The sequence below is a fragment of the Habropoda laboriosa genome, unplaced genomic scaffold (assembly GCF_001263275.1).
Source record: "Habropoda laboriosa isolate 0110345459 unplaced genomic scaffold, ASM126327v1 scaffold30, whole genome shotgun sequence".
Taxonomy (NCBI): domain Eukaryota; kingdom Metazoa; phylum Arthropoda; class Insecta; order Hymenoptera; family Apidae; genus Habropoda; species Habropoda laboriosa.
The window spans coordinates 944,363-964,409 of record NW_017100178.1 but is presented as its reverse complement, the minus strand read 5'-3'; the positions used below and the strand labels follow the sequence as shown (position 1 = coordinate 964,409).

Genomic DNA, 20,047 nt, shown 5'->3' with positions numbered 1-20,047 from the left:
AAATATACAGGGTCTGTTTTATCTCAGTACAGCGAAATATCTTTTAAGGAAGTGATGTTAGGAAAAAAATGTTTTAACAAAAGTTGTTTGGTATGGAGGGGGACGTTATCTGGTGTAACTATTTTTTTTGTACCGGGTGTGATGGGGGAGATTTTAAAGTAAAAATGCACAGAATTACGGTTATAGTTACCGATTTTTTTCAAGCTCACACTGCATACAGTAGTGCACACATAAGCGTCCGCATTTTTTCTCACTTAAGCGTCCGCATTTTTGCACGCTTAAGCGTCCGCATTTTTGCACACTTAAGCATCCGTCGCTATCCCCACCAATTCTTGAAAATGGGACTTCGGAGTGGCGTTCGAGCGTGCCGAGTGAAACAAAGTAATATCGTTATCCCACTTGTCAGACACATCTTCTCTCTTTTCTTTAGTTAAATTCGCAGAAGTCACCTCCCCGCTTATGTGTGCACTACTGTGTTTAGAAAAATATTTCTTCAGCTTTAAAATAAGTGCAAGCGCAAGCATTATCTTTGAACAGAACCAAAATATTACGGTTAAAGTGACGAAGTCCGTTCGTTTCACCTAATTTTTCAAAACCTCAACCCGATCTATCGTTACCGTTGTTACTTGCGAAAATACTCACCGCAACGATTTATCATTATCACCTTCTCTTTATTGCTTGTTGTTGCCAAATTGTAATTAATTGTAAATCAAAATAATCTGTAACGGGTTGTTGCGTCGTGGACTTTGATCAAGTCTTATGACCAGGAGTTCTGGCGCAGGTTGATGATAGTTCTCGCTGGTTCGAGCTGGAATGAAACTTGTTTGTTGGGTTAGATGTTTTTCTTTCGGCTCGTTGATGTAGATGTTTGATAGATGTTTAGTTGAAATTCGGTTATTCTTTTTTTTTGACGATGTGTCTCGTGCACTCGTACTGTTAATTCTGGGTTTTCAGGTGTGTAGATGTATATATAGGGATTAGGTTGGTTCTGATTGGTGGTTGTGTTACGGAGGTGGAAAACGTGGTGTGTTCGGCTATTGGTCGACGAAAACTGTGACCTTTTGGGAGACCGAATTTGTTGTAAGACCGGTAACGAATGTTTTATGGTCCCGAGTGTTTTTGGGACCTATTGTCTGAATGTCGTGCTAAATATACAGGGTCTGTTTTATCTCAGTACAGCGAAATATCTTTTAAGGAAGTGATGTTAGGAAAAAAATGTTTTAACAAAAGTTGTTTGGTATGGAGGGGGACGTTATCTGGTGTAACTATTTTTTTTGTACCGGGTGTGATGGGGGAGATTTTAAAGTAAAAATGCACAGAATTACGGTTATAGTTACCGATTTTTTTCAAGCTCACACTGCATACAGTAGTGCACACATAAGCGTCCGCATTTTTTCTCACTTAAGCGTCCGCATTTTTGCACGCTTAAGCGTCCGCATTTTTGCACACTTAAGCATCCGTCGCTATCCCCACCAATTCTTGAAAATGGGACTTCGGAGTGGCGTTCGAGCGTGCCGAGTGAAACAAAGTAATATCGTTATCCCACTTGTCAGACACATCTTCTCTCTTTTCTTTAGTTAAATTCGCAGAAGTCACCTCCCCGCTTATGTGTGCACTACTGTGTTTAGAAAAATATTTCTTCAGCTTTAAAATAAGTGCAAGCGCAAGCATTATCTTTGAACAGAACCAAAATATTACGGTTAAAGTGACGAAGTCCGTTCGTTTCACCTAATTTTTCAAAACCTCAACCCGATCTATCGTTACCGTTGTTACTTGCGAAAATACTCACCGCAACGATTTATCATTATCACCTTCTCTTTATTGCTTGTTGTTGCCAAATTGTAATTAATTGTAAATCAAAATAATCTGTAACGGGTTGTTGCGTCGTGGACTTTGATCAAGTCTTATGACCCGGAGTTCTGGCGCAGGTTGATGATAGTTCTCGCTGGTTCGAGCTGGAATGAAACTTGTTTGTTGGGTTAGATGTTTTTCTTTCGGCTCGTTGATGTAGATGTTTGATAGATGTTTAGTTGAAATTCGGTTATTCTTTTTTTTTGACGATGTGTCTCGTGCACTCGTACTGTTAATTCTGGGTTTTCAGGTGTGTAGATGTATATATAGGCATTAGGTTGGTTCTGATTGGTGGTTGTGTTACGGAGGTGGAAAACGTGGTGTGTTCGGCTATTGGTCGACGAAAACTGTGACCTTTTGGGAGACCGAATTTGTTGTAAGACCGGTAACGAATGTTTTATGGTCCCGAGTGTTTTTGGGACCTATTGTCTGAATGTCGCGCTAGTGAGTCCCAGGGGGGTATATTGCGGACTTCCGAACGTCGGCACCTCGGTCTGACGGCCAAATGTGACTAAAGTGGCTTATTACTATAATCCGCCGAACCGAGACTTCGTTGCGTCCTCATCAAGTCGCAACAGGGTAGACGACACTTGTTGATACATGAAACGATCATTTTTAATATATTTGTATCAATAGTTGTTTTTATTCTTACATTGAGTGCACTCGTGTTAAAAGTAAACTGTGAATATTTTTGTCGGTTTCATTTTTGTAGCACTTTTACATTCTTATTAATTTTTCGCATTTTAGTTGTTATTCCAATAACTTGTGAGTAGTCATTATATTTTTAAGTTTCTTGAGTTTGTAATTTAACAAATTTCTTACGGAATTTCAAAGATTTCAGTGTTTTCGTTACAAAAATCTTTCGAGCTGTTTAGCAAGTGCTCCTTAAAACTCGCTGATCCCAAGAGGATTAACGTTAAATGTCCGAAATAGGTAGCTAAAATTCTCCAGAATTTAGTTTCACGAAGTTATCAAGAAGTTTTGCGAGTTTGAAGAACATCGGTGACTATGACCGCAATTCTGTGCATTTTGACATGGAATAGCTCTCGTACGCGCGACTTCTGGCGTCGCCGGGTTGGAATTGCAGAGCGACTGCATCTGCTACTGCAGTGGCCGCATACCGTGAGCATTATTCAGAGGAGCAGCCGGTGGCAGAACATAGTCCGGTGTGTGACGTAATTTTCTGGTTTTCACGTTTCACGTGGGGTGAACACCAGCCGGCGGGGGTAGCCCTGCTTACGCCACCAGAGGTCGGCCGCCCTGTTCGCGATTTATTCCGGGAGAAAAGAATTTTTAGGCACACTGTTTACGTTTCCTGTGGTCACGCCTTATTTAATTTCTACGCTCCCAGCCGCCCATTAAAAACCATTCGCGGCGAACCGTACCGTGGTCGTATTTTTTCGAAAATTCTGCCGCTTTCTCTTATCAAAGTTCCCTGGCACACGGAAAACGACACCACCGACTTGCGTGGAACGCGCGCCCCCCAAGTTTCCCTGGTGATCATATTCGAGGATAATTGGAGAATCTCTGAAATATGGGTGACGTGAAAACGGAAAAATGGCAGACAAAGGTGAATTTTTTAGTTCGGATCGTGAAAGATATAATTTTAATTGGAATCGCAGTTTTATCGATGTACAATCGTTGGTAATCGTTTCGTATTGTAGTAGCTGTCGAGCAGTCTTGTAAACAGCACATTCGTTTTGATCTTTAACATGTTCACCGTTAAGGGGGTCTCCTAGTGTGACGGCCGTTTTTTGAGGCTCTTTTTGCTAATTTATTACGTAAGTACGGTAACAGTTATTAACATGAGCTTTATTCCTATGTATTTATTTGTCCTTGAAGAATCATTACAAATTTTTTTTGTTGAAAACTAGTTAAATATGGCTGGTGGGGGACACGTCAAACAGGAGCATGAAAAAAAAAAGTAGGTCCATGGTTGCCATGATTTGAGCTGTTCTGCTTATCAGAAATAAAAAAATGCAATTGATTCTTATTTAGTATGCATGTCGTTATGGTCGGTAGTAGAATAAAAGAAAAATATTGAAAATTAAAAAAATGGCGGCACTTTGAATATGAAGTATCGATTTTTTCGACTTTTGTTCGTCTTTCAGAGGCTCCAAAAATCAGAAAAATGTATATTTTGGCATAATTCTACTACCGACCATAGCCACACATGTTCAGTAGTTTTTGCCAGAAAACATGGTTCCGAGAAAAACGCGTTTAAAGTTTTGAGTGCAATTTAGATTCTCGAACCGCGTAATTGATAAGGACGAGGAGTCAACGACGACGACGAAATAAATATAGTTTTCGACATTATCCTGACGAAATATTGTTAAGATTAAAAGCCCTTACAATACCATTTTTTCGGGGGGTTGGGTTGGGTTTGGGTTCGGGGTAAGGTTAAAGTATATTTCTAAGCCAACTTCGTGACATTAAAGCTAAAATGAATCTTGGATTTGTTGAAGTTACAATAACAGATTATACGTGGGACACACCCTATTGATATCTACTGAGGCCGACAGTACTTGCATATTGTGTCATCGGCTATTCAACAGTCGACGTCGACGACTACTATAGCGAAGATAGTAGTGTTAGTAACGTCTGCGTAGGCAGCATTCAATGTACAGTGTCGAAAGATTTTTGTTAATATCTCGGAAACTAGTACAGTAAATTCTCTACAAGTGTCAGTCAGTTTGGATTCTACAAGTGTCAGTATAGATGGTCCTACGCCTATGTATCCTCGCTCGCTGTCAGTCAAGCGTGTAACCAGTCGGTTTCGTTACAACACGGCTCGACAAATCATAATAGAAAAATATAATTTCTTTAATTTTACTTTTTTCATCTGGAATTTTTTTTAACATGTTGGTGAGATTTTTCTGATGAAAATGAGATCAAACACGATATAATTTGAACAACATTTACTTATTAATACTTATTGAGTAATTAATTTAATGTCGGCCTACCTCCACGTAAAGAAAAAGAAAGTGTAGGGCCGATTCTACAAGTGTCAGTCAAACGGCAGGCCAATTCTCCAACTGGCAGTCAAATGGTAGGCCGACTCTATGTAATGTAATACAGGGCGTCTGTTTTATCTCAATACAGTGAAATATCTGGCGTGAGAGTGAACCTGTTAATAAGTAAATGTTGTTCAAATTATGTCATTTTCATCAGAAAAATCTCATCAATATGTTAAGAAAAATTTCGGGATGAAAAAACGTAAAATTAAAAAAGTTGGTATTTAAATCGCTTGGTTGCCTCGATTCACGTTTCATCCTTATCTTTTATTCGCTGTCCTTATCTACATTCGGCAAGCTACAAAGGCGGGCGCGAGGCTCGAAAACGTAGTCCCTGACTCTACAAGTGTCAGGTTAGGTTCCTTGCGGACTGACACTTGTGGAGAATTTACTGTAAATACCCGAAGCTAAAATTTTTTTTTTGGGATTCGTCCCCCAACCCCCCCCCTTAAATTTCAAGTCAATCGGCCGCCGATGCCTTTCGATAGAATATTCAAACAATGTAATGAAAAATGTTAAAAAACGTATAAAAAAATTTTCAGAATATAATGGTGAAACATTTGGGTACTTGCTGCAAGTTTTCGAGAAAAGTGAAATATTAGTTTATTCTTTTTATTCCCGGAATGACGTGAAGAGGCAATTTATGCAAAAAAAAAAAAGAAACTGTGTGGTTACATTAAAAAAAAAAGAAACGCTTTCGAAAGAAATCGTACCATACGATGATAAAGGTGATGCTCATTGAAACGACGATGTTCAACCGTTACAATATTTTCCTCTACGATTTTTTTTTACCTTCACTTTGAGCAGAACTATAGCCTGGTCCAGTTACTAGGATCACCCTGTATAGTAGTCAACTTAGCAACTTTTAGTCGCCAGTGAGGTGTTCAAAAAGGTGAGGTTTTCTCATGAACTACGAGCAATTCAGGTTGGGTCCGGAAAGGTATTCTTTATCGACACATCGACGACAGCGCGTCGTAGGAAATAAACCTTGCAATTTTAAAACGAGTTTCTTTTATCAACCTATTCGAAAACCCATACGCTTCTCTAGAGAGAATTCTTGTCTCGTTCTTACACTTATTTGGGAAAACAGAGTATAAATGTAAGCATAATAATAACAGGTCATTTAAAAGAATATAGTTTCGCATGGTGTAGTACAATATCTGTTAAGCGCAGCGGTTTACGACACGGACGTGCCAAAGATACTATTTTTGAGATTAGAACTTTACTTCATTACTGTTTAGCATGTTTTCGAGAGTTAAAGTATGTCCTGGCGAGAGAAAAATTAGAAGGCAATTTCTCTTATTCTCAGTAGCCAAAAAACTTGTCATAAAATGAGCTTTCCGAAGGGTGACTGAATTGTAACAGTCAAAGGATCGACGCGGTCAGAACCGGGAGAAAATTCCGCGCTACTGCTTAACCACTCGCCACCTTCAACAAACCCATCGTCACCCCCGCTCCAAGGCAATGCGCTAAGGGCGCAAAAGGTGGTCGCGACCATTTAGGCACGCTGATTAATAATTTCTTGCTTCTTGGATCGATTAATCAGCGTATGTCACATGAGAAAGGGCTAGTTCGAAGTTAGATAAAAGGGCTGGAACAAGTGTAAGTCATGCATTCAAGTAAAGTCAGAACATACAGTCATAGAGCAATGCACTAGCATCCAGGCTAGTGCCCACAGCGTTCGGACCATCGAGAAGCTGTTAGGCTTCTCCTTACGTAGTTAGACTAACAATAAGTTAAGTGTAGACAAAATAGCAAATAACAAATCATAGTGATAATCAGTCTCGTTCACAAATGGGTGCTCCTTCGAGCAGTTTATTTAGTCGGCACACCACGTGCAAAGTCCATCAAGCCCGAACGATTGAAAGATCAACCACGGGCATTAACAACATCCTAACCATTACTTTGAATGGGCTCACGAGAATGTTGATCGTGATTGGAGCGATCGAGTATCTCAGTCCCCTGATGTAAATCTGATCAAAAATGTACGGTCCATCTTGAAGTAAAAACTTCGAAGGAAATATATTCCATCGTTGAAAGCATTAACCCATCGTATTCGAAAAATATGGGGGTCGCTACTTCTTTCGTACGCCTAAAATTTAGTTGAAAGCATGCCGAGATATTGCAAAGCTGTAATTGCTAATGGAGATGATTGGACTCGTTATTAAGTAAATGCATAATAGTGATTTTATATGAACTTGCGATCTATGCATAACATTTTACATGGGAGACCAATTTTCACGAAGATATCACGGATGCACTCTTGTGAGACAGACTGTATATTCCCGGAATAATCGTGCATCGAGCATTACAGTGTAATTGATTGTTGCGGCATAAACGTGTCCCGCCCCCCCTCTTCTATCACTCTTTCTCTCTCTACCACCCCGATAACTGAGGATACACCCAAAAACGGCCGAGCGGCATTTCAGAATGTCGATAAACATGTCCAGCCCGTTACCCGGCCAATCCTGCATTCCTCGCGTGTATTTGCGCGATGAGGGGCTACCGCGGAAGAGCCCCATTCCCCATTAAAACGCACGAGAATTGCGGTCATAGTCACCGATTTTTTTTTCAAAGTTGCAGAATCTATTGATAGTGCCGCGTGATTAAACTTTGTCAAATTTCAGCTTCCCATCTCGAACGGTTTCCCAAATATTTAATGTTAACGTTTTGACAAACTGAACGAAATGAGTCAACACATCGACATTTCAATATTTCGGCTCACAATCAGTTTAAAGGTAATGCTTTATGCGTGCATTCATTTTTAAGCTGAAGAAATGCTCTTTCCAAATATGTGTATAAAATGTTATATATTATTAACAGATCTAACGATAACCGATTTCAAAGTTTCAAATACTAGTTTGATGTTGTTTCCACCCACAGATTCATTTGAAAAAACACTATTCGATTTCACGTAAAACGCACTTTTCGAAGAGACGGAGAGATTTCTGAAACATTGCAAAAGGAAAGTTTAATATGATGTACACTGTCTCTACAGGCGCCACAGTCATCAAAATATGTAAAAAAAAAATGTTATTAGGTTTAACGGAAAGTTCGTGCGTTTCTGAAGATGTGTCTCTGTATTGTCCGCTGCATAATTGTTTCTTAGTTATACTTTTGTTTTGATAACCTTATTTAGTATTCTACCTCTTGCTGTACTTGCGAGCATATTTTGAGCCCTTCATTTGTGTTTTTTCATTGCTGAAGCCTATCAGAAATGTCTATTGATAAGATGCATATTCGTCACGTAGTGTTTTACGAGTTTCGTAGGGGAAGTACAGCTATGAAAACAGTAAAAAAACATTTGTTTAGTTGCAAAGCTTCTCCTGACGGCAACTTAACGACGTGGGAAAGGGTTCAACAAATTTGACGTCGATTCACCTTGGTACTATTGTACAGGTTTTCTCATTGATGAGAACTCGATACAGTGTCTCTTGATGAAACTTCAACTCGGTGTTTTCTCGTTGAAAACTCAACTATCACTTGGTCTCTTGATGAGACCTTTCTACGATATTCTCTTGATGAGACTTCTACTAGTACTATGTTCTCTTGCTGAGACTTTTGCTCGTACTGTGTTCTCTTGCTGAGACTTTTACTCGTACTGTCGCAAGCTTTCGTGGCCCGTCTCCCTCGCCGAATCACCCTGATTGATGATTTCCAAAACGATTTTCCATCAATCAGTTTTTCTCCGATGCATTGACACCTCCTTCCCGTTGCGCCCTAAACGCGCTATTTTAGGGAAGGGATGCACAACGACCGAAGAAGTGTTCGGCGAAGGAATATTTGGGAATCCTGTGGAGTCTCCGCGAAGTCGGGACTTTCTCGCGTAAAGTAGACCTAGTCACGAAAATATCGAGGCCCACTTGTCCCTTGAACTCTTGGAGACTCCCGGATTTATGGCCTCTTGAATCCTAGTGACCGAGTGTCGCAGGCAACGCGAAAGAGGACACTATCGTCTGTTGGAAACAAAATAGTTGCCTGCGACGTAACCACTTGTGAAGCCATAAATCCGGCTACAGGGTTCCCTTAGTTTTGTCCTATTTTACGACTAAACAACATTTGTGAAGTGTATGGAGAAGACGCTGTGATGATTCGTATGTGTCAAAAATGGTTCAAAAAATTCCGATCAGTAGATTTTGACTTAGATGATTCACTTAGATGATTGTGGGCGACCAAAAGCAGTAGATGAGGATAATTTGATGACAACAATTGTCATAAATCGTCGAATTACTAAGACTAAATGAATTTTTACAAAAACAATACAGTGGAATGTCGTAGAATAAAAACGCAGGAAGCAAAAATTAACGAGTGCTCGATCATCGACAAATTACAAAAGTAAATATTGCAAAAATACTACTAATAAAAAATCAAGGTCACCTTCAGTTTTTTAAATGGTATATAATTTTTTCTATGCGGTATTGTAGTTGACATTGAGACAAATTCAACGATATAGGGCAAAGGTACTTCGATTCAATAACTTGTTGAGAAAATCATTCTTAATGGAACGAGGGTCCTTATGAATGCGTAAGTCAAACATTAACGTTATTCAGGAATGCTTTATCTGTGATAAATTATTACCGAATGCAAATAGTAAGCAAACTTATAGATTCAGTTATAGATTCAACCTCTTGCCTGTGGTACGTAATTGTATTTTTGCTGAATGTTTCTCGATCTTGTCCGTTTTATACATGCGGCAATTAGAAAAGATTATTTGAGCACTTACTTGGTGTTCAATAGCATAATAGTTCAATTGGACATAAAGTAACTTTTTAATTTTGCTCGACGTGTACTGTATATGTATCACCAAACTACATAATTTCAGTGTAGTTTATTGTATTTTGACCGTACAATGCACTTTTTCAAATTAGCCACCGCATACATGAATATACTCACGCATCATCCTCGCAGTCATCTGAAACTTCAGATGTTGGCTTTTATTGGAAATGGGCTATGAAATGAAATAGTCTTTTTATCTTTTAATATACTATTTATTAACGGACTCAGAGGAAACGTCTTTACTCTTTGGAATATTCTAAAGGACTGTTACTGGGCACCCAAAAAGAAAGTTGGGGTCCGCTTATACCTAGGAACTGTTTACTTTATGGTATCGCAGTGTGCAGTGCTTGACTCGAAGACGGACACCAGAGACATCTGCCTTTGTTTAAAATAACACGGAGACACTTTTGTCCTCGCTTGATTATTTCCATAGGGTGTTGTTAGAAATAATCCAACAGCTTTAAATAAAGGAAGTTCTGATGTGAAAATTAATTTAACAATTGGAAAACTAAACTTGCTTCCATTGGTGAAGTACAGTAAATTCTCCACAAGTGTCAGTCCGCAAGGAACCTAAACCTGACACTTGTAGAGTCAGGGACTACGTTTTCGAGCCTCGCGCCCGCCTTTGTAGTTTGCCGAACGTAGACAAGGACAGCGAATAAAAGATAAGGATGAAACGTGAGTCGAGGCAACCAAGCGATTTAAATACCAACTTTTTTAATTTTACGTTTTTTTATCCCGAAATTTTTCTTAACATATTGATGAGATTTTTCTGATGAAAATGACATCACACACGACATAATTTGAACAACATTTACTTATTAACACGTTCACTGTCACGCCAGACCTAGGCGTAGGACCATCTATACTGACACTTGTAGAATCCAAGTTGACTGACACTTGTAGAGCATTTACTGTACATCTACGAAACCGCATAATACATACCCATTGCAACCAACAGACTTCGTGCTGTTTTCGCATTGCTCGTGCAATAAAATGCAATATATGGTAAAAAGGGAAATACTAGTAACTGTGATAAAAAACATTGGTAATGGACACCTGAGAGTTTCCTGTGTTGAGATTGGCCAAAAGTGTTATTCGATACTGTGGTTGAAAAATCGAGGACTGTCGTGTGGTTTTTATATTTTCACGTTTCTCATGCTCAACACTCTAGATTTTCACTAAATTTAGTGAATTAGATTCATTTCTACCATGTCTACCGTTTCTGTTGTCTACTTACAGAGAATTTCGAAAAGCACGAGATCGTTTTATAAAGCGTAACAATTTCCAAAGAAAAGTATAAAATATTGAATGCCTCTATAAACCCTCCGAACGATATGTTTATCCTAAGAAAGTGATATATTGTACGAGATTAGAAAACACTGGATCTTTTTGAAAAGCACATTTTACAGGGCAATCGAACTGTGATGCCCGGTTTCCAATTCCTCGGAACTATGAGCAGATATTGGGGTATCTCTGAATTAAAACACTTCAGGATCGTCGTTACGTAGAAACTGAACTTTATTTGACAGAGATTCTGACGTTACGTGACGTGCGCGTGGTGGAGTGAAGAATGAAAGCGGAAATGGAGAAAATAGGGCTAATTAAGGGTGATGGGAAGATGGACTTTGGGTTGTAACTATGCAGGAGAGTTGAAGAGTCCAGTATGAGTAATGGTGAAAGTGGGTGACTCGTAAATACAGATAAAACTAAGGACTAAGAAGGAAAATATTTGAGGGTGTAACAGAATGAAATGTGTTGGAATTATAGTTCATGAAATCGAATTATATCTTTTGGAATTTATCTGGGAGCGAAAGCAACGTCAAATAAAAATTGTCACAGTTGTTAATAAGAAATGAAATTTTATGTACATATTTGAAAAGAGCATTTCTTCAGCTTTAAAATGAGTGCAAGTACAAAGTGTTATCATTAAACTGTGCGGAAATATCGATACTGAACTGGTTCATTTCGTATAATTTGTCAAACCATTAAGGTCAAAATATCTCGGAACACTATTTCAGATAAAAAGCTAAAATTGCATACACCGCAAGATTCGGTTTTTCGAGTTTTGTACCGTTTTGACGTGAAATAACTCGGACAAAGTCAGAGCGATACCGCGACTGGTAGAGGGGCGGAGTGATGCGGAAATAGAAACAAAAGAAGGGGGAAGAAATGGAGAGAGGGAGGGGAGAATAAAAAAAAAAGGAGAAAAGAGAAGAAAAAAGAATAGCACGAGGGTAGCCACCCTCTCAATTAACCGAATTGATTTTCCGCTGCAGATTCGCCGGTGAACAACGGTCCCGCGGAATGAAATGGATTTTTCGCGTGCAGTCCGCGTCCGATTTCGCGATAATCGTTTTTTTCTTCGTCTATCTTTATCTCTCTATCTGTGCTCTTTTTCTTCCGTCCTCGTTTCTCCAATGTCCACTTTTTTTTCTTTTTTAAATTCGAAATACCTTTCTAATAAATCACGTCACGAGAAATATAGAAGCACGCGCGCCATGCACACAGTCGATTTTCATTTCGCGTATTGTTTGTAGTCACGCCGCCCCTCGTATTTATGCAAGATTTACGGTTCGATCAAATGTACAAACTCCGGGCCGCAACGTCGTCGTGAGGAATCCGATCGTACGAACATCGACACCCCTCTGACTTTTTACGCTTGCACGCGTGCTAGATTGTTTCACTTTGCACGATTGAACAGAGAACAGAAATGATTTGACAATGAAATAACATTGCGTAATTTGGAAGTTGCATGTACAGTTGCGCTCGAAAATATTCCGACACTGACAGGGGAACATCCCGACGTGATAATCACCAATTTTAACGAAACTTTGGCGTATGTAGTTTCGAAAAAAATATTCGACGCGTACTGTTTTATATCGGCAATCGTCCACATTGAACTGGTGAAAATCGCCCTCAAACATAGGGCCAATAAAAATAAAAAGTAACAAAAAATGTTCAATTGTTGTCGTTGAAAAATTCAAGATTCGTCAATTTATACTATTCCTCTATTTTTAATAGTTTTCGAGATATTAGATTAAATGTACAGTAGTGCACACATAAGCGTCCGTCGCTATCCCCACCAATTCTTGGAAATGGAACATCGGAGTGGAGTTCAAGCGTGCCAAGTGAAACAAAGTAATTCGATATCGACACTTGATGTATCGGTATACCTCTCAGCACGTCTCCTCTCTTTTCGTTAGTTAAATTCGCAGAAGTCACCTCGCGGTTCCGACTGCGGACGCTTATGTGTGCACTACCGTATTTACTACTTCCAACTTTGAGGGCGATTTTCACCTCTTCACGGTGGACGATATAAAAAATACGTGTCGAATAGTTTTTCGTGTACTACCATGTACCAAAGTTTCATCAGTATCGGTGTTTATCACTTCGGGATTTTCCCTTGTAAGTTTGGCTGCCCACTGATGTATCTCGGGTTATTATGAACGAATTGTGTTGATGCTTTTTTGTTGTGAAAGCTCGTTTATTGTACTTTAGAATTACCTATTTTCAGTTTAATGCAGTTTTATATATGCCATTGTAATATTATAATACTCATGTTGTTCTAAATATTAATATTATACTATTCGTATTACTTCAAATATTATGAATATTTTTGCCTGCGCCATGTGTAATAATTGGCTATTCTATGTCCGATATTTTTGAGAGTAACTTTTATTTATATTTTTAAAGAGTATCTATCATCGAGCAATCTATACTAATTATTATATTTCTCTATTTTTTTCTATTTTTCTTTATTTTTCACGTCAAAGTGATTTCTTCGTATGTTATAATATTATTTATCTTCCTATGTCTCGTGTACAAATGAAAATTTGGTTATAAAGTTTTCATTTAAAGAATTATTATACATTTAAATAATAGTTAAGGACGAAATTTACAGAAAAAAAAGGAGATTGAGAACATTGGACGAGCTGAATAAGGTTTCAAATGTATTGAGATACTTAATTTGTAATAAACAATTAAAAAAAAAATGTTTGTCTTTAACTCAGTTTAAATTCAAAATTGCATAGGTACATATATCGATCCTTTTACATATTAGTGAACGTAAAATTGTAAAAGGAATTCGTGGCGCAAAGTATTTGAAAATTTGCTATTAATATTGAACAATAATTCGTAAATTTTAGAAAGCTCGATGAATCGTTATTTTGTAGAGGCTTCTCTTGTTATGGGCTTGTACTGAAATGTACTTAGGAACATGAATGCTCGCATAGGAGGGGAGTGACGCGAAATGACATTAAATGTCACACTTGTGCTCTCTTGTTCGAGTGATTTGTTCAAAAGTTTAACACGATATCCTTATAGAGTTTAGAGTGCATTGTTAATGTCTGTGATACTAAATAGAAGAATATAATATTATCAGAGAAATAAATTAAACGTATATTATTTTGTTTTTAAAAATACTCTGATCTACGCAATGGTTAGGAATTCGTTTGATTTACAATGTTGTATTGAAAATAGTAAATTCTTTTACTCTCGAAGATAAAGAAATTTTATACAAAAAATGCCTTTTTTTAAGTATGCGATCGAAAACATGTCTCGAGTAAATCTATATTTATTTCATAATTTTATTTGTTAATACAGGCTAGTTTCACTAAATGATTTATGTACTTTCCTCACACACGGTTAAAAGAGAAATAATCAGAAGATTAAAATAATTTAGACGAGTCTGAACGATTTAAGAACCAAAAAACTAACAAGAATAACTTTATTCGCCATCTGTGCAAAGAAAAAATTCTTTGAATAATGTTCAAACACACTTTATTATTTTCAGCAATTGTGTTAACAGTTAAAAATTAAAGATATCAGACAAATATATAGTGATTGTATGTACAAGTAGTGTTCTTCTCATTTTGATGAATTATCACACTAATGCAAAAGTACAGATATTTAACTTAAGTATTATGGTTAGCGTTTCCCAGAAATCCTGTATCGTGGCAAATAATAACAAAATTTGAACGTGAAGCTTGTCATACCACCAGAAGTATAAAAATGAACGAAACAGTGGAAAATAGGATTTCTCAGTTTCGTTTGTCCGATCTATCACAAAATTATCAGCAGTTATGAACAATTCAAAAGTATAAAATATCATGGAAAAAGTTGCGGGTATTAATCTAGTATCAGAAATGAAAGTATCAAAGATCTAATATATCACCGATATAAATTTTTATTTGCATGTGAGGAAAAAACTTGTGGTTAATTGCAAATTTGCATGTTTTTATCGGAAAAGTAGGAATGAACAATTATCACAAATAGTTTGCTTGGTGATAATAGAATGATGCAGTAGTAGGATGTAACAATACCAGTGGTAAATGAAGAAGGTACTTTCGAAATGATAGATACACGAATACGTAAATTCACAGCGTCAAAGGGGATTAACAGTTAATTTTATCGTAGCAATTAAATCTTGTCGTAACGACGACGAGAAAAAAGCTCCCAAAAAATAAAACAAGCACAAAAAAGAAGTTACGATTCAATTTCAAACGATCCAAAGCACCATCCACAAAAATGGTGTCCACTCGCGGACATGTACCGAAAGAGAGAAAGAGAGAGAGAGAGAGAGGCGACAGGCAAAAGTTCACAGTTTTTCGGCGCGCACGGTCACTGAGAGAAAACCTTTATTGCTGTGCATTGTTACGCGGCACGCTTCATTCCGACCGGCAGAGCTTGTAATGGCTCTTCCATTACGGATTTATGAACGAAATTGAAAAGGCCTGTAGCGCGGCGGGACGGTGGACAGAGAAGGGGTGGAAAGGGGACGACACGCCAATTTTCCGGATATCACGGGAACGAAGCGAACGCGCTCGCTTCGTCAGCGATTTTCGACAGCGTGCGTGGGGGTGGCGCGCTGATTAAAACGACGGCTTTCCGATAAAAGCGCAAAATTCCCGCGAATTTCGCGACCCAAAACCAGCCTTGTTTCTGCAATCAACTGCATTGCCGTTTCTCTCGATAGCGATCGATGACATCAACCGCGCTGGGGTCAGGCTAAAACAGCGACAGAACATACGAGAGGGATGAGGGACAAACGCCAAGGGGAGGGGTAGAAGCTGGGAAATTCAACAGCGAGAACGAAATTATGCAAGCAACGACGAGAAATTGTTTATCGATTTAATTCTATTCGGTCCGGTTCGATCTGTGTGTGATGGTACATCGGGGTGAGATTTGGAGTCGTTGGTCGATTGTTGTCAACTTTGTTTTCTTTTCTTTAGAAGATTTCTGTTATATTCTGTTTTGCTTGCCAATATTTTTCTTTCTCTTTTTTATCTCAGAAAAATTTAGTTAACGGGTTTATATTTTCTTGTCTGATTTTTATCGAATCATTTTATCGGAGGACACAAAAGAGACAGAGAGAGAGTGTGTGTGTTTTGAAGAGAGATAATTTTATGGTGTTTGTCTTTTTTTTTTAATTTGTTCTAGGATTCCCACAGTCGCTTATTATTTTCTTCAAACTACACTTTTCTCGGGAAAATATTCGAAAAATGTGGCGTTAGTTTTGTATTAGAAAGAAAGTATGTCAAGTGTTTCTATCATTTTTACTATGAAATTGTTCCAAATTACAACATGTAGAGAAAGTGTAACTGTTCGAATCTATCGGTAGCAGTAAATTTTATAAATAATCTTGCATCTGGAAAAAAGGAACTCATTCGTTAGCATCGAATACCTGGATATCCGTTCAGTTCGTCTAAACCGATATATCATTTCCTTTTCTATTTTAGTCTATTTTATTATCTGATCTACTATACAAATGTTTATTAATTCATGTTTAGTTAAACGAGGACATTTAAATTAAAAGAAATATAAAACTAAAATTAAATTGGCAGAAACGAGTCAGAAGATAGAAACACGAACAGGAACCTGAAATGTTTGTTTAAATTTGCCAGAAATTACCAACGATGCCTAACCTAAACATTTCAATTGAAACAATCAAAATAACGTTCACTTCGTAAAACATACAAGATTTAAAAAAAAAATTCTTTAGTAATATTTTCTAAAAATTTCCTTCATTTAAATGAAACAACTCCAAATAGTATACAAGCCTCCCTTATATCGCTTCTTTCGCAAAAAGAGAAAACTGTTCTTCCAATCAAAAGCCAAACGATCATAATTGTCCCTGACGAGACAATGCCATCATAAACAATCATCGACAAACACGATAACGCTTAACACAAACCATCAATACCATTAATAAAATAAAATAACAGACAGTTACATCGAATAACATATAACAAACTACCGTAATAGTTGAAAAAAGAAAAAAAGAAAAAGAAAAGAACAATCATACTATCGAGGAGGGTTCCTCGTCATTCGACAATACGTTGTAATCGGTTTGACGATTTGTTAGGATCATGCCGCCAAGGAGAAGGCGCTCCAGACAATGTCGAGCATGTCGAGCGCCCAGATAGTATCAGCTGGGAGTGCGATACACAACAAGATGCCCCCCGCCCTCGTGGGGCCCCTTGCCCTTCATGCTTCCACCCCTGTCTCCTATCCCGGAGCGGTAAGTCCCGATCACGGAGAACCCCTTGAAACTTTTTTTAGCGGGCTGTTTTCTTTTTTTATTACAAACAAAAACAAAAAAGGAAAAAAAAAAGGAGCCACGAGCTTTGGAGTGGAGACGACGAGACACGCGCTACTCGACACGATACGTAAAGAGAGAAAGATTTCAGTTAAAAACGACGGTTCTCGTGTAACACTGCGACTTTTCGGATCGTGAACAATCTTTAATGGAGAGATTAACGTATTAACGAAAGAAGAATAGGCGATTAAAGTGAAACAGTTGATCGTAAACAGAAAGAAGCATATTCATGTTCGTCAACGTCGCTCGCGATCTCTCTTTGATCTCCTTGTTGGCTCCCCGTAAAACGCTTTTTTTCGCTGGACGAACAATCAGTGTCTCGTCGTCTTGAGTATGTGAACTTTGATCGCTACACTTGTACACTGTCTGTTTGGCTTCTTCTTTGATGTTCGTATCTCTGTTTTCTTTTCACTCTAAGAGCCGTTACGCACTGTCGACCAGGTCGTCGGCAACCACTGGGTTCAAGAGAAATATACGAGCTCGTGCGCACTTGGTCGCGGCGACCACGAAAACACGAGCGACGCACGGGCAACTCGCTGGTCGCAGCGGCCGATGAAGTGTGCGTTGAATCAAATGCACGCGTTCACACGTCAGGCAACATTCTTGCATACCAGACGTAACGATGAGCTTCTGTACGGAAAAATTGATGCAGCGACACTGACAACTTTCGAGTTACTGTGTTCGGTCGCCGAGTTTGGTTACTTGGTTTTTGGTCTTTCGTCGACCAAGTCGCCGGCGACTGGTCGACAGTGCGTAACGGCTCTAACAGCTTCGCCCCGTAACCGTCTCTAATCCGCTTACGAGAGGCCGATCACAGTCGTGTGGTTTGTCTGAACTGACCTAGGCGTTTTACTCGCGCGCGAACTCTGTTGTTGCTTTTGCAAAGTTTCGCTGCGCGAACAATAAATGGCGGAAGAAAGATTTTACGCGTGTTGCTTTTTACTCGTTGATTTTTTTCCTCGATCGAAACGTTCAAAGGCATCGATATCTCTGGACGATGCGCATTTCAAAATCGTTTTTTTTATTAAACGTTAACGCGAATCTTCTTTCGTTTTATAAGTATAAAATTCGCATAATAATTCGTTTTCTCACGTAGCTCTAGTCTATTCGGCGCAAATGTTTCTTTTTTTTTTTTCAGAGTAGGTACTAGCAACTAGTGAGACAAGAAATTACAGGCGATGCGTTCGACTTTTTTTCCTCCTTTTTAATTCATTTCGTTCGATTTCTTTTATTCTTCATTCTCACACAAACATACACGCGCGCGCACGCACACATATAGACACACATGTACAGTTCCTGTTTTATTTTCTCATCCTCACTTTGTCAGCTTCTGTTCTCCTCTTCTTGGTCGCGTTGCGCGCCTTAAATCGTCGCCCAGAGAAAGAAGAAGACCAGAGTAAAAGAGAAGCGTTCCTACGGCTTCGAGACTAAAGTCCCCCGTCTTTTTCTGTTTCTCTTGTTTTTCTTTTCTTCCTTTTTAATTCTCGCTGTCTATTTGTCTTTTTCTCTCTTTCTCTTAATCACGGAAGCTTACGCGACAAAAACTAACCATCCTCATAAAACAATACCCCCTTGCTCTCTGCTGCTACGCCCCTGGGGGCCCTTGTTGTGTATTGTTCAATTTGTCCGTCGCTCTATCTTTTTTTACATATGTATCACCTGGGCATATATACACACGTACATACACGGGTTTGCATATTGTATACGGAATTTGTTGGACATTAATTACACGTTGTGAAGCGTCGTTGTGGCTTACCAAACCTGTCTTTCTCTCTTCACGTAATACGACTACTATTGTTTTCTTTCGCTATTGTGTTTGTACGTTTTTCTTTTATTCTATTGTATTTTTTTTTGTTCTTTTGTTTTCTTGTAATTTACACATGTGTTTACCTATCGTGTATTCTTGTTGTCGTTTTTGTTTAATTTTTCTTCACTCCGTTCGGAAGCGTCACGATCGTTCCTCGCTCGAGGGCTCGAAGGCTCACGGAGGAAATTGAAATCTCTTCCTCGTACTATTTTAATCTCCTTCGTTTACAAAATTGTTTACTCAACACGTTCAGTAAAGCTTGTTTTGTTGAATTGTAAATCACATATTTTTCAAAGGCAATCATTGACTGGTGACTGTAGTGGGTGTGAAATTACTCGTATGTGTATTTATGCGTTACTCTTTCTATTTTAGCATTTATATCTGTTCCTAGAAACATGATCTCCTTGCAGCATGTGATGGAAATGCAAAACGCGGTACGAAAATAACTTACTGACGTAGTATTCAAAACGCATTATTGATCAGATGAAAGTTGTAACAAAGTTCCAGTGTGGCCACCAATTTCTTTCGTGTGGTATTCGGTTCACGGTAAAAGTGACCAATGCATCTGTTGTATAATGCGTGTAATAACATTTCTACTTGAACCAGACTTCGTTCTTCTGCCATTTATATAAACTGTGATTATTTAAATTCAAGCATGTTCAATGAAAATATTTGAATATATTCATGACAAACTCTTTACTACTTAAACAGTGAGAACAGTTGAACGTATTAAGAGAAATACAGTACTTCAGTTCGACCACAGAAATGTATTATAGAAATGAAACACAGAGATTAAATGAAAAAATGCTTCACAGAGAAAGATATACAATGGGGCACCAACTATGTCCACCTTGAATATCTCCGTTATTTGCAATAATATGAAAAGATGTTATATATAAAACTTGCACGGTATAGAGGGGGACATATTGCGATGCAAACATTTTTTGCGTGGGTGGAGGTATAGAGGAGATTTCAAGGTCATCTCTATTTTCTTAAAAG

The 20,047-nt window shown here is 38.3% G+C and overlaps 1 protein-coding gene across 2 annotated transcripts in view; it reads left to right on the top strand.

Moving 5' to 3' along the window:
- The window catches only part of LOC108578955 (protein scalloped), a 443,348-nt gene that overhangs the window by 411,251 nt on the left and 12,050 nt on the right, over positions 1-20,047 (top strand). The window contains exon 5 of one of the 2 annotated variants that reach the window (XM_017942377.1): positions 17,008-17,163. The exons of the other annotated variant lie outside the window; for it this stretch is intronic. Coding sequence (XP_017797866.1) covers positions 17,008-17,163 — 156 coding nt within the window. The remainder of the gene's footprint in view (positions 1-17,007; positions 17,164-20,047) is intronic. 2 annotated transcript variants of the gene reach the window in all.